The 14,639-nt window shown below is 47.9% G+C and overlaps 2 protein-coding genes across 2 annotated transcripts in view; one reads left to right on the forward strand and one right to left on the reverse strand.

Annotated features, from left to right (window-relative positions):
- Window positions 1–11,655, reverse strand: part of TCP11L2 (t-complex 11 like 2) — a 68,999-nt gene extending 57,344 nt beyond the window's left edge. The window contains exon 1 of the mRNA XM_075501996.1: window positions 11,642–11,655. The gene's annotated coding sequence lies outside the window, so the exon portion shown is untranslated. The remainder of the gene's footprint in view (window positions 1–11,641) is intronic.
- The window catches only part of NUAK1 (NUAK family kinase 1), a 53,280-nt gene continuing 40,888 nt past the window's right edge, over window positions 2,248–14,639 (forward strand). Inside the window, exon 1 of the mRNA XM_075501964.1 lies at window positions 2,248–2,611. Coding sequence (XP_075358079.1) covers window positions 2,312–2,611 — 300 coding nt within the window. The 5' untranslated portion in view covers window positions 2,248–2,311. The remainder of the gene's footprint in view (window positions 2,612–14,639) is intronic.

Below are 14,639 nucleotides of genomic sequence, written 5' to 3' on the forward strand. Positions count from 1 at the left end.
ACTTCTGCTGATCCTAAAATGAAGGTGCAGAGATGGTAATTACAGAGAAACTTTTTTTTCAAGTTTATCGAGTCAGAGGGGCTAAAGCTGCAACCTCAGAGCAGTGTGTTCACTGTCTCAGGAGAAATCTCGATAAAGTCCAGCCTTACACACCGTCCTGGTGAGCTAGAAGAACCAAATGAGAACCTCACTGAAGCTGGTGTGTTGGTATCACCCCATGTGCTGCTTTTGACTGGGATAGAGTTAATTGTTTTCCATAGTAGCTAGTATGGGGCTGTGTTTTGGATCTGTGCTGAAAACAGTGTTGGTAACACAGGGATGTTTCAGTTACTGCTGAGCAGTGCTTACACAGAGTCAAGGCCTTTTCTGCTTCTCACCCCACCCCACCAGCGAGTAGGCTGGGGGTGCACAAGAAGTTGGGAGGGGACACGGCTGGGACAGCTGACCCCAGCTGACCAAAGGGATATTCCATACCATATGACGTCATGCTTAGCATATAAAGCTGGGGGAAGAAGAAGGAAGGGGGGGGGACGTTTGGAGTGATGGCGTTTGTGTTCCCAAGTAACTGTTACGTGTGATGGAGCCCTGCTTTCCTGGAGATGGCTGAACACCTGCCTGCCCGTGGGAAGCAGTGAATGAATTCTTTGTTTTGCTTTGCTTGCAAGTGTGGCTTTTGCTTTTCCTATTAAACTGTCTTTATCTCAACCCACGAGTTTTCTCACTTTTACTCTTCTGATTCTCTCCCCCATCCCACCGGGGGGGAGTGAGCGAGCGGCTGCGTGGGGCTTAGTTGCCAGCTGGGGTTAAACCATGACACCCCATCACCTTGACACTCCTGAGTCAGTTGCCTCTGACAAACCTGAGCTTTCACAGGAGGCAGTCATTCGAATCGGCTGAGTACGTGGACCAACCTCTGCGTTAACACTCCCCCAGCGAGACGGAGGGATGGGGTTACTGATTGCCTAAATTCTGTGCCTTGACATCGCTGTGACAGCAAAGCTGAACCCTGGATTTTTAAAAGTCTGTGCGTTATCCTTGCAGAGCAGACAATCCCAGCTGTAACCCGCACCTTAAGGACAGCCAGTGGGGACGACATACCGAGCCAGGACTCTCACATGAAGGCCTTTGCGATGGTTCAGTCAATTGGCCATACCGGACCACGCCAAAGTGATTTCACCCCACACAAATTTCCCATTTCTGCTGCAACACAGACCATCCACCTTCTCTGGCCGTGGCCTTGGGGATAGCTTTTTTTCTAAAAGAAACATCTGATTCATCTTAACCCTGGCAACAATTTCTATGTCTGCATCGGTTTACGTTTTCAAGACGTCTTTGCGAAAGAAATAACCACCTTACTTTAAAATGAAGAGTACAACCGATGCATTCATTTGTATTTCAAAGTTCCCAAGAGCAGAGGTGAGGGCTCTGTCAGCGCTACATCTTGGCACCGCTTTGCACAAACGTCAACCACAGCAGGACTTGGGCCCAGGAAGGTTTCTTGCAGGCGAAAACCTCCTGGAGCTGGCGAACAGCGCCTGCCCGTGCCAAGGACAGGCAGGGGCTGGGCGTGCCCGTGTTTTTCTGCCAGTTCCAGTTACGTGGAAACCCTACAGGAAACCCTCGCCCGCTTGGGGAATGGGGAAGGCTAAGCGTTTTCTGGAAAAACTTTCCAGACCTTAATGTGGTGCAGGCTCACTCGGGCCCCTGCCCGCCGTCCGCACGCCCACGCTCACGCCCGGGCTCTGCAGGTGCAGACGCCAGACGCGTGGGGCCGGGGCCTGCCCTCGGCCTCGCCTCAGCCCGGCCCCGCGGAGGCCGGGGGGACTCAGCCGCGGGGCGAGGCCGGCCCGCGGCCGTGCGGCGGGGGCAGGGGACAGGCCGCCCTCCCCGCCGCGCCGGGGGTCAGCCCCGCTGAGACGCCTTCCAGCGGGCCGGCAGAGCGGCCGTGGAGCGCCGTCTCCTCCGCGCACAAAGGAGGGCCCGGCCCGGCCCGGCCGCCTGCGGGGTCGCCGTCCCCGCCGCCAGCGCCGTCCCCGGCGAGGCCGCCGCCGCCCGGCCCCCGGCGCTGGGGGCGGCCCGGCCCGGCCCGGCCGGGGCGGGGCGGGGCGGAGGGGCCGCCCCACGCCTGTGCGGCCGCCGGGGCGGGCGGCGGGGAAGGGGAGGGGAGCGCGGGGCGCCACCGCCCCCCGCCCCGCCGCGCCGCGCCGCGCCCCGCCCCGCCGCGCCCCGTGGTGCCGGCGCGGGCGCGGGGCCGAGGCAGAGGCTGCGGGGCCGGCGGGGCGCTCACACCCCGCGCCTGCCGCCGCCGGGCATGGAGGGCGCCGAGGCGGCCGCCCGCGGCAGCAGCAGCCCCGTGCAGCCCCGCTGCTCCTCCTGCGGCTCCGGGCCGGCCGGCGGCGGCGAGGCAGCGGCGGCAGCGGCAGCAGCGGCCATGGAGGAGCCGCTCGGGGAGGCTCCGTCCCCGGAGGTAACGGCGGCGAGGAAGCAGCAGGGGGTGAAGCGGCATCACCACAAGCACAACCTGAAGCATCGCTACGAGCTGCAGGAGACCTTGGGCAAAGGCACCTATGGCAAAGTCAAGCGGGCCATCGAGAGGTTTTCTGGCAGAGTGGTAAGGCAGGCGGAGGGGCTTCTCTTTGCCTTTTTATTCTAATTTTATATATATATATATATATATATATATATATATGTGTATATATCATTTTTCTTTCCAGCACCTACTTCGGAACGGAGCCGGCTGGGTGCATCCCCGCAGGGAGCCGTCCGTGTGCGGGGCTGGCGGGGCTGGGTGAGGCAGGAGCCTGGCGGGGCCGGCAGCCCGCGGGGGCCCGGGTCCGCTCCCGCACCCGGGAGCGGGTCAGCATCCCACCCGTGCCTGCGGCCGCTTGGGTCCAGGGCTTTGTCTGGAGTGCAAATCCTATAGAGAAACTTTTTTTTTTGTGTGGGGTGGTGGTATTGTAGTAACACATCGGTACATTTTTTTTTAAAAGGGTGTGCTATTATTGGAAAAATAGGGTGGCTTATTGTTTTTGTTTTGTTTTTACATGCGGGTCCACTGTGAACAGTTATTCTTTCCCCACTGGAAATTCACCGTTTGGCGAAACCTGTCACATCCCCCGGCTAACCAAAGCCGCTCACAAAGTACTGTCAGAGTGGCAAACGTTGGGTCTCCGGTTAAAAATGCTGTGATTCAGTCATACTTTTGTGACCTGAACTTTGCTGACACCTAAAAAAATGGCAGGGACTGCAACCCAGCCCCATTGGTTTTTACGATCCGTTTCACCGCTCAGCGGTGCCGGCTGGCTCGAGACTTCAAGCAGCCCGGAGGTTGTCCAGCAATAACTCAGCTTCAGCATTTCCTCATTGGTACAGTGCTCCAGCAGGGCGCAGAAATGCAATTGAAGAGATGTACACATTCGTCAGAGTTATTGTCATTTTTTCTTCCCCGAAATATGTAACTATTCACAGAGGGCAAGCGAGTGAAAGGCAGGCGTCGCATTAAAGACTGCTCAGAGAAATAGATGCTTTTCTAAAGAGATCTTAACGCTGCTTTGCATGTGAAGTAGACTAATTGAGTTTTCACTAGACTTCATCTAAAAGCAAGACGTTTCCCTAGTGACGTTACAGGTTTTGTCTCATTTATCTTTCCCTTTCGGTTGCCTGGAAGCTCAACGCCGTACCCAGAGGCAGAAGCAACTGTAAAACAGAAAATGAAATTGCAGATGCTATGGCTTTAATAAGGGACACTTACTTTGCAACTAAATATCTTTGTGTCGACAGTGAAAATGAGAGTTTCAGCCAAGTTGTAGAGTCATATCATGTATGCTTTCAGTTTATTAGCTCATTTGGAGGCAGGCTAAAGAGAAACCAGAGATGGACATCTCTGCACATGCTCACTCCCAGTCCATGACTTTTAAAGTTTGCTGTCTTGGCTGTTTTACAGTTTCAGGCTAACAAAAGCTCCAGGGCTATGTTATATACTATTATTTTGTAAGTAGATTATTTTTGAGTTGCATTACAAAACGTAAATAAGCAAATACATTGAAAAGACCTTTTTTAAAAGACTTGATAAATTAGAAAAAAGGTGACCGTATTGTAAATGAGATTTGGTTTTGGGAATGGCCCTCTCGGAGGAAAGGATGTAGCGTTGGTATGTATCTCCTCTAAGTTAACAGCACACCTGGTCTTTCTGTATTTTGCTAGCTGTCAAGCACTTCAGCTACACAGCTAAGGATACTTAGATCATACGGTCTGAACCAAATTTGTATGGCTAATGCCATCTTGAAATGGAGAGGGTGAAAATCGGAATACCCACGCAATCTTAAATGCAATAAAAATGTTGCGCTCGCTCTATCAGCTGGTATGCAGAAGCTAAACAAATCCTTACCGGGGTGTGAGTTTTATTCTGTAGTAATACAAGCCTTGGCGTGTGGCACTTCATAATTATTAACTAGTCTGCAGGCGAGTTCTGGTGTAATGTGTCTGTTTGAACTTTAACATCTGTGAGTGTATGTAAAATATCCACGTTTTGTCTGCTTACAGAATAAAAACTAGTCAGGAATCCAGCCAGAGCTAAGTGAACAGAAAACACTTCTTGTTTTCTGACACTTCCCTTGTCTGGCTGTTGCAGTGAACACCGATTGCTTTCCGTAGGTGAGATGAGAGCACCGACAGGATGACTGATCGGAGAGGGGCAGCGTTTTCCTTCAGTTCCCCCCCACCCCTTTCTCTTCCCTTTCCTCTCCTCAGTTCGTATTAGTGGGCAGCGTTTGCGGCGTTCACGAGCAGGTTGGACTGGATGCGGCCGCCTGTCCAGCAGGGGATGCACAGAGCGAGCGATGTGCTGGCCAGCACCGGCTCTTGCACCACTTTCCAATGCAAATCATCTCACAGCCGGCAGCTAGGTAGCCAGAGTCCCAAGGTCGCTCTAGTCCAGTCTGTTTGCTTCCTATTCTGCTACTGGTTTAGCTAATCATCTTTTTCTTTACTCAGTGGTAAGCAGGTATTTGAAGCTGTACGGTAACAGATTGCGAAGCTGGACCTTGGCAGCGGTGTTGTGTTCCCAGTCATCAGCCTCGTCCGAGCGATTCTCCTGCTTGGTCTTTCTGCTTCTCTTGTCCGTTAACTATCTCTTTAGCTGTACGGCACTTCATAAAGACATTTGCATGATTAGCCAGGCTTTTAATATGAAGCATGAACTTTGGATTTGTCGTCATCTGTATAAATAGAGAGCTCAGGAGTGAAATAGAAATTGGCAGATTTGAGTTAATGAAGTAAAACCAAGGTGAGAAGACAGTTCGATCCAGGGTACAGATGTGCTTTAGTCCTGTGCCATTGGAAATCAATAGCAGGATTTCTGTTGACTTGAATGAAAGTAGTAGTTGGCACTTATTAACAGGTTGCAGGTTTATTCACATTGGTTAGAGTTTCTTTGTCTTTCCTCTTAACTCCGTGGAATGTGATCGTAAAGCTTCCTGCCATAAAGCTCTGGGGTAGATTGTATGATACATTTAGTTTGTTATTGGAAACAACTTATGTGAATTTGTGTATTAGTTACCACAGTGACTACAGACAGTATTGCGTGCTGCACGAAGCAGTTAAAATATTGCCCACTACATGACGTATGAGGTGCCTGATTTTGCCAGCAAGATTTCCTTCATTAGTACTGGCTCAGTATGCACTGTGTAACTTATGATATTTTAAATTAAGGCACCTGTTAGTAAGTGTAAGGATGAAGAGATGATATCGCAAGCCTGTGAAGTAACACTCATGTTGACATTTCTGTGGGTGTTTTCTCCGCTTGTCATCTTGCACGTTAGACGAAAGAACTGAGCTTTTGTTCGTGTTATGTATTCAATGTTTGTTAGCCAAGAAATCCACAGTTACACTTATGTCAGCCTTAGATAAGCTGTGCATTGACCACCTCTGGCCGATCCCATGCATGGTGCATGAAGACGGTAGATGCTGCTGGGTTCTTCTTTGAGTAAATGGTGCCACTGGACTAAATACTCCTTACAATGCAACATTAAATTACAGATGGGTGTTTTCAGTCTTGTTATCTGTCTTTTCCTGACATTATACAGAAAGCAATGCCTGGGATACAAAAATACCTTAATATTAATTAAATTCATGTTAGTAAATTCATGTTAGTAAAGCATAGCTCTCTAAAACATGGAAGACACCAGGTAAACCCTGTTAGGCTGCCTGAAGCACTCCCAGCAGAGTTTAACCCAGGACTTTGATACCCCGGCCGATTTACAGCTCCCTGTGGGTGCCCTCCTGCGAGGTGCTCTGCTGGGAGTCATTTGCTCTCCCTGCCACCGCTGGACCTGGAGCTTGCTAACGTTGCTGGTTGTTTGCTATACGCTCTCACGAAGCATCCTGTATTATCTGCGCTTCCTTTCGGTTACCATCTGCCCTCGGGACAGATTTTGCCCTTTGCAGAAGCCAGGAGCTTTTCTCCCTTTCTCTCCTTAGGCTGCACTTGGGAAGCGATGGGGAGTAGCTGCAGGGGCCTCCTCTCTGCCTTCACCTCCCTCTCCGCTTGAGAGTCAGGACATCTTTTCTTCCTCCTCACCAGCAGGTGGAGGAAGCACTATTCTCCTCCAGCCGTTCTTCCAGAAAGTTAATTATTTTGGGAACTGATGACAAGCTGTAGCCCAACATGAAAAACAGGCGTGCGGTGCATATTTGTGCGGGCGTGTTATGTGTGGTGGTGCATGTTATTTATCTCTTTTGCATAGAGGTGCAGGTAGAAGGATGTTGCCAAATGAAATCGGGTTTGGAATTAAAACGTTGTAAAAACCCCCTAAACTTTACAGCAACAGAAATATTTTTAGTTGTGACTCCAGTGAAAATCTTCGCTTTGAAGCAGCTTTGCTTCGTGATGCTTTTGGAGAGTCACACAGGGTTTTTGAAACCCTGAAACAGCAACAGATTACATAAAAGGAGGACCTTTGCTTTGCTGATTGTATTTCTCCTTATCATGACAAAACCAAAACATGAATACCAGCAATGACAGCTCTGTCGTGTCAGTAATTAAGGCCTTGTTGGCCACACAACCATTTGTTTGTTTGCGGTGTGGTTTTTAAGGGTTCCAAATAACAAGATAAAAGTGTGCTTGTGGGTCACTGAGGACAGTGAAAGCCAGGTGGGACATTTGCCCTAATTCTCTCGTCTACTTTGCTGATATCGTAGAAAATGTCAGTATTCCTCTCTTCCTTCTTATGCACATAAATTCTCTTATCTTTAATGGCATTTCCATATATATTTCCATTTTTTTCCTGAGATCATCTGCTTCAGTTAGCACCTGGGTCACTACTTCATATTGATTTTAACTTGATGCTCAGTGTGCATCTTCTGCAGGATAATGTCCAAATCTGATGCAGAACTGTTTATTTTTCTTGAGGTTCTTCGTTGTTCTTATTAAGATATCTTCCTTTATTGCAGACACCAGTGGAAGTATCTACACAACACTGCTGTGATGTGAAGTGCTTGTACAGTACTTTGCACAGCAGGATCCTGATTCGTGAATGTAGCTTCCACAGCTATGATAATACACTTGAATAATAGTAACGACGGCTTGTATCACTACCCCGTTTTATACATGAGAAAGAAAAACTTGCTGATTAAAGCCAAAATCATCAGAAGTATCAGCTAGTTTTGAGTGCACAGCCTAATACCTGATTTTTCCGGACATGTCGAGTACATAACATGAGGGGGATGACAGCCTCCTCCTGCAGAGCTCAGTCTCTCCTGCCTCCTGGGCTCCCTCTTTACCCTGGGCTTTTGTCCCTGTGTGACATTCAGCTTCGGTCTCCATTCCTGGCCCTTTTGTACTCCACTTGCGCCGCTGCCTCTCGCTTTGTTCTGCTTGCCAGCACTGTGACCCACGCAGAGAGCGCTGCCTTGCTCCCTGCTTCCGAGCTGGTAGCTGCCAGCAGAATCTGTGCAGCCTGTGGTGGGTGCTGCATACACCTCTCCTGCCGTGCAACACATGGGGGGCCAGAGGTTCCTCCGTGGAAGAGGGATTCTTGCAAAATGTATTGCCAAAACCGTATTTATTTATTTATTTATTTAAGATGTGCAAACGGAGTTCTTTCAGAGACTCATAATGTGACTAAATCTGGGCAATGTTTTCACGGTGCTGAAGGCACGTTAGTGAAACTCAGGTCATCCTCTGTAAAAGTTGTACCAAAGCGTGCATGGAAATTCTAGATCGGGAATGAATAGAAGTTGGAAAGAGTCTATGGGCTTGCAAATAGTTTTGCTGTTAATTTGTTATTTGTTCCACCCTTACTTATTAGATGTGTCCTGAGACTCTGGGTTAAAAAAGAAAAAAAAAAAGGAAAAGGAAAAAACCACTGGATTTAATCTGATGTAATTCACAGTGAATATTGTGGGTTTATTAGAATGGGAGTTACTACCTGGTTGTCTAAAATTACTACAGTCTCTACATAAACACTTGTATAACTGAACATCAGTTCAGTTATACAGAAGAAGACCTGAACATCAAGGGCTGCAGACAGAAATAACTGATTACAGCATGCAGGTCATTAGGGGAAAGGCACTACTACAAAATACTTGTTTTCTGCACTGAGAATTCTTGTTGGAGAAGCAGATTTGTTCAGGGGAGTATGGTTCAGTGGTATGAAGGTCTGAATTAATGACTAGCCAGTAAGGGGTCGTCTGAATACGCTAGCTTGTCAAATCTTTTACCAAATCAAAGAACAGCATGTTCTTTCTGAGCTTTGAGTGGACATCAAGTGATATTCCTTCAATGATGTTGGACTGTCTTACAGGTGAAGAAATTAAAAGTTTCTGAGAGACTGTTGCTTCTTCCCCCCCCCCCACTTGGATTGAACAATTTTGGGCAGGTCAAATAACTTCCCTGTGTCTCAGTGTATCCCTTTCTGAAGGGATACTACTTAATATAGGGAAGTTAGATTAATTAGCGGGGCACATTTGGGCCTGATACATACCTAGTGTGATCCCTTTAAATGTGAAATTCACAACAGAATTTGAGCCAATGTTTATAATGCAGCCTTCAGCTAAAAACACTATAAAATGCCTAAGCGTTATTACAAATGGTTTCACAGCACCATATGCTAGAGGACACAACGGAATGGAAATTGCTTGTACAAAGTCTTTCATTAGGTATGGCTAAAATACACTGCGTTTTTTGGTGGCATGTGTTCCAAAAATTATTATTATTTTTTAAGAACCGCAATGTGGATTTGCCATGTGGAGACAATTATTGTATATATTGTAGTTTGGGGTCATACATGTTGAATAAAACCGTGTGGAATGTGCAGCTCTTGTGAGCAATTGTTTATTCTTTACAGAACTGTAATCTTAGTTAGTCTGTGTTTTGTCTGGTAAATAAATAACTAGAGAGTCTTTGCTGGAGCGAGGAATAGGGAGGAGGCACGTGGTTGTCACGACAGTGCCAAGGAAGAATGCCAAATGGGGGTTGAAAACCAGTTCCAGGTATATCAGCCTTAAACACCGGCAGGTCAACGTGTGTCTACAGCCATGGTAGTCCAAATGCAGAGCATATGGGACATGTTTCCAAAGCCCACATACCAGAGATTTGGAAATTGGCTGCTGACCTTTGCTTTGATGTGGGCATCTCCCTGGCTCGGGTCTGCACCTCCTCTACCACGCTTACGTACCCTCTATCTGCGTGAACCAGCATGCTGACGCCAAAGCATCTCCTCTTACTGTACAACCATGCTCCTCTCAGCGGGACACTGTTGTTCTCCTCGTTGTCATCTTGTACGCTCTTCCGGTGTAAAGTGGGACCAAACCATATGTTTTCTGCTGCAGCCCTGGACGATGCTCCGAAGCCAGAAGCGCGGGTTTGCCTCCGGGCTTGGGGTGGGATAGGAGCTCACGGCGTGGATGGCAAGAAGCGGTGGTGGCAGCTGCCAGCTCCTCCTCTGCGCCGAGTAGCCAGAGCCTCAGCATCTCCTGAGCTGGGCAGGGGTGGAGGCTGCTGCCGGTGTCCAGCTCTGGCGTACAGTTTTGGTGGTTTGCATGCCACCAGCGATGGGCGTGTTGGTGTGGGAATCTCTGACCTGCAGAGAGTATTGATCTTGTCTCTTGCCTCCTATGTAAGTCAGGATTTGTCCCTAAATTGCCCAGGCATGCACTGGACGCTTTATAGAAAAAACTCTTGTTATTAGCCCTGATGGATCAATGTACTTGGGATAGTTGGTATGTCAGAGGAAATGTCTCAGATGAAAAGGTCTCTGACTAAATATGCAAATTATATTTGTCAGTGTTTCCCTCATATCTTCTAGCAGATGTGAGTACCATGTGTGTCCATTTAATAAACTAAACTCAAAATAATTTCCACTTTGCCAGATATATGGGGAATAGCTGGGGGTGGGGTGGGGAGCGAACTACAAAGCAAGGTAAAAACTGCATATGTGTGCTGTTATATTTGATGACCAATTCATTAAAGCCATAAGTGTATCCAGGCTTTCAATAGCGTTCTCCTGCTGTTGCTTCCTGTACTCCCTGGCTACAAAATCAGTCTCTATGGCTCTCATTTGTCTTTCCCACATGAAAGACTTTGAGCATCTGCAAGTTATGATTTGAGAAGTATCTGCTTTTAAACAGAATATATTTATCACTGTGTCTTCACAGGCAGCATAGTACGTTGTATAAATTAGGGGATCCTAGACCTTTGAACACTAGGGGGCTGGGTGAGATACTCCGTGCGCGTATGGTGTCTGCCCATACCCGTCAAACATCCTGGACCCACACCAAAAATGCCAGATGTTCAGTAGATGTGGAGGCCCTCCTGTAACCTTCGCTGTGTGTTGCAAAGGGGGGAGGATGGAGGGGACGAGGTTGTAGCCATCCCTCGCTCTTGTGCGGTTTTAGTACTCTCGTTTCAGCTCAGTATTTTTTATATTTTGAACTAAAGTCCAGGGACCAACCCTCAGTTCAGTCTGTTAAACTATTGCATGGTATAAATGCTTAGTGTTCCCTAACTCTCCACAGACAGATGGGATTTGCTTCTAGCTCTGGTGGTTTAAGAGACATCAGTCCTTACAGCTGCCACTGGCCCACGACAGGATGCAAGTCCTGGGTCTTGCTCAAGTGTGAACTTTTTCAGCCTCTGTTCTTACCAATGGAGGAAAATAATAAAATACTTTAATGGGTGGTTCCTTTCATTAAAAAAAAAAAAAAACCCAGCCACACAGCAGCTATGGGAAAAGGGGTTGGCATGGCTGGCATGTTCAAAACCGTCCCAGCCAGTTGTAGGTGAACGCAAAATCAGAAAATAAACGCAAGTCTTGTGGTTTATAAGTATTAAGAAGACAGCTGAGGTTGCTTAAGTTAATGTGCAACCAAGGTAACTGTTAATTTCTGGATGCCTCCTTGGCTTTCCCCTCTGCCGGCCAGCGTTTCCTGCCTCACCTCAGCCACACCTCCGGCATGGCGCCGAGGCCCTTTGCCGCTGGGTCCCCTGGGATGCCAGCCTGGTGAAGGGGAGGGCCTCCTTCTACTTGCCTGGGGCTGGCTGCCTCCGTGACGAAGGATCGGTGCTTGGCGGGCCACTCCATCCCTGTTGCCTCGCCTTCCCAGGGGACGTCAGCTTATGGTAATCCCAGAGCCCCTCGGCTACCCTGGCCCGGCGGCCGGCATGTGGGACGCCTTCAGCAGAGAGGCTGGAGGAGCTGAGCGCCTTTGTTCTGAGGTCTGGCTTGAGGGACCTGCAATTATCGCAATGTCTCGCTGTGCCGAGGAGCCGAGTCAGCGTATTTGGGCTTGAGCACTACTGCCTTGGACTAGACACTAGTTAAGGGATATTAGGCTTAAAGAAAAAAAAAAAGAAATTAATTGTTCTTGTGAAAAGAGGCCATGCCAAGTTTGGAGACTAAATTTACCCATTCATGGGTAGATCGGAAAGATTTGGGTCCTGTTGTTGATGGAGATTTCAAAGCCTCCATATCGTGTTTCCTGTACACAAAAAGGCATTTCATCTCTGCTACAATTTCTAATCTCCATGAAATGCTTGATGGTGAATGGTATCTCCCTTTATTTGAGGTACAAGTGTTATTTTAAAAGTGAGTGTGAATATTTTTTTGATCACAAAAGGTAGCAATGAGGGTTGGATAAAAATACCTGTTTGAGCCGTGTGAGCCGAACATAAACAAATGTTCCTTTTTGTTAAACGGTGTTTTGTTGTGGTTTTTGTCATTGATGCACAAAGATTAAGTCTTTTGCACACAAGTTTGACAGGGGAAGACGGCAAAGCATTTGTTAAAAAAACAGCTCCTGGGGCACGTGTTTGGAGCTGTCATTTATTTGCGTATTTTTGCCATCGCACTCTGCACAAATCAAATCTCGTAGCTTCCCCAGCGGAGTTCGGCTCAGGAAGGAGGAGTGAAGGCCAGCCAGTCCCTCAGGTGGCCGGGACGCCCGGGGACGCCCGGTGCAGCGCCGTACTCGGCGGTGGTTTCGGCAGGGCCGTGCTGCGGGTTGTTGTTTTGTCATGGGGGGAAAAAAAGCCTTTGGGAGGAGAAGAGGGAGCGCAACCTTCCCGGCTGGTGCACGCTCTAATGCCGTGCAGACTGGAGCATGAGATGTGCTCCAGCTCAAATTGAAAATGCCTGTAAAATACCTGCTGGAGCCCATACAGGCTTAGCTGACCTATGTAGGGATACAACTGAGAGGCGTCCACATTGCTCTCTCAGGAAGACACATTTTTAACCAGGCCTATAATACACGGGGCATAGCGTCCTTCACGCTCCTTTCTTTCCCACGTTTATTCTCTTCGGGTTGCCGAAATGAGATGAAATAATGAAACGGTGATCTGTAGGAGCCGGTTGTCACAGCTGTGCTTCGGGTGCCCAGGGGCTGAGTGGTTTCCCTGAGGTTCATCCAGAAAGTCCGTGGCAGAGCCGTGGGGAGAGCCGAGGTCGACCACAGCTCCAGCGCTGCACTGGGCCGAGCCGTTCCTTGTGGGGGTGTAACCATCTCAGGAGGGTTCGCTCATAAAGTGCATGTCCTCTTTCATGGCTGTAGTCACACTTTGAAGGGATGGTGCCAGTTTTTCAAAAGCCCGCCAGCTGTCGTGTCTTGGAGCCTGGTCACTACTGCGTACCACTGTTGATCACCCATCGGTACCGCTTGGTCACCGTTGTGTCCTCACGGTGACCAAGGAGGAATGAGGGCCTTCAGCTAGACCATGCAGTGCATTTACATCCAGGCCAGGGACCAGCCATCTTTTTCAACAACAGGGTTTTTTTCTGTGTACAGTTTGAGAGTTTTCTACCTGCCTCTCTGTTTTGGTAAAACAAATGTATTCTCCCATCCTGTCTGGTGTTTCATGATGAAAACGTGGTCTAGTGGGACCTGTGAAATGCCTCATTGTGGGTTGCGCATTGCTCACGAGGAATTCACCGGGGAGAAGGATCTCATGCTGTACTTTAACCTCCTTCCAGCCTTTCTGGGATGAAAGGAAAACTCTGCAGCCGTGAATGTAACTGGTTATCATTATTGGATGTCATTACTCACTCACTCCGAGTTTAAAACAAAAAAATCGCATCCCCTGTGATGTCCGTGGGTAAAACACTGCTCTCGGCTACATTAACACTGTTGTAAACCAAAGAGTAGAATTCGGCCCTTTGTTTCAATGGAAATATTTGTTTAACGCAGGCAAGGACTAAACAATACACTTGAAAGCGATTTGTGTTATTGTCTGTAGAGCAGAGCTTGTATTTTATGAACTGGCTGATCATAAAGACAGCATAAATCATGTAAAGCATTCTCATTTACTTTTTCTTTCTTTTTTTCTTTTTGCAGATGGGGCTTGTAGAGTAGAGTTGCAGTCAAATGTCTGCTCCAGGATATTTTAGTTGAACTGTGTGAGTCCATTAAACAAATGTAATGGCTTTTTGGAAAGAAGTGCTGCGTGTTTCAAACCAAATGTTTTACATAGAGAACATCTGGGTAGTTCTGGGTGTTTGTATGTAGAGCATATCAGACAGCAGCCGTAGTGAGCTCAGCTGGGAGGTTGCCTGGGATGTAGTTGTAGGATATGACAGTTCAGTTGTTATGGGGAATAATTCCTATGAAGTATTGCCATAAACTGAATGTTTGGCACAAACAGCTATATCTTTGTTTTACTGTACACCCAAGTTATTCTTCTTATCTGCCCAGCAAAACTCTAAACGATGTTTAAACAACCCAGTAAATGTTGGCACCTCTGAGCTGCGGCGTGCGCATTAAAGCAAACTTGAGGAAGCCGTTACCGTCAAGGGGAAACGAAGCTTGCTCTATTTTCAGTGAAGCACTATTGATTCCTGCCACAGGCAATGCAGTGCGAGTGAGCGATGAATGCAATATGTGCAAATGGGTTGTGGGGTTGAGTTGGAAATGATCGATGTTCCAGTGGTGTTGCGTGTTGTTGCTTTGAGGACTGTGCAAATGCAAAACCGGTGAAATGCGTGTAATTACCCTGACATTAGAGTTTATTGGGGCTACTGGAAGAACTTTAACCTGGTTAAATTAATAAGCCTGCTTTTACTTCACAGCATCAGAGGTAATATACTTCCAGGAAATGTAGGAAATGTTGAAAAATGTCTTACTTGGGAGTCAGTTCTTAAATTATTTCTGCA

The sequence above is a fragment of the Mycteria americana genome, chromosome 1 (genome assembly GCF_035582795.1).
Source record: "Mycteria americana isolate JAX WOST 10 ecotype Jacksonville Zoo and Gardens chromosome 1, USCA_MyAme_1.0, whole genome shotgun sequence".
In the NCBI taxonomy this organism is placed as follows: Eukaryota; Metazoa; Chordata; class Aves; order Ciconiiformes; family Ciconiidae; genus Mycteria; species Mycteria americana.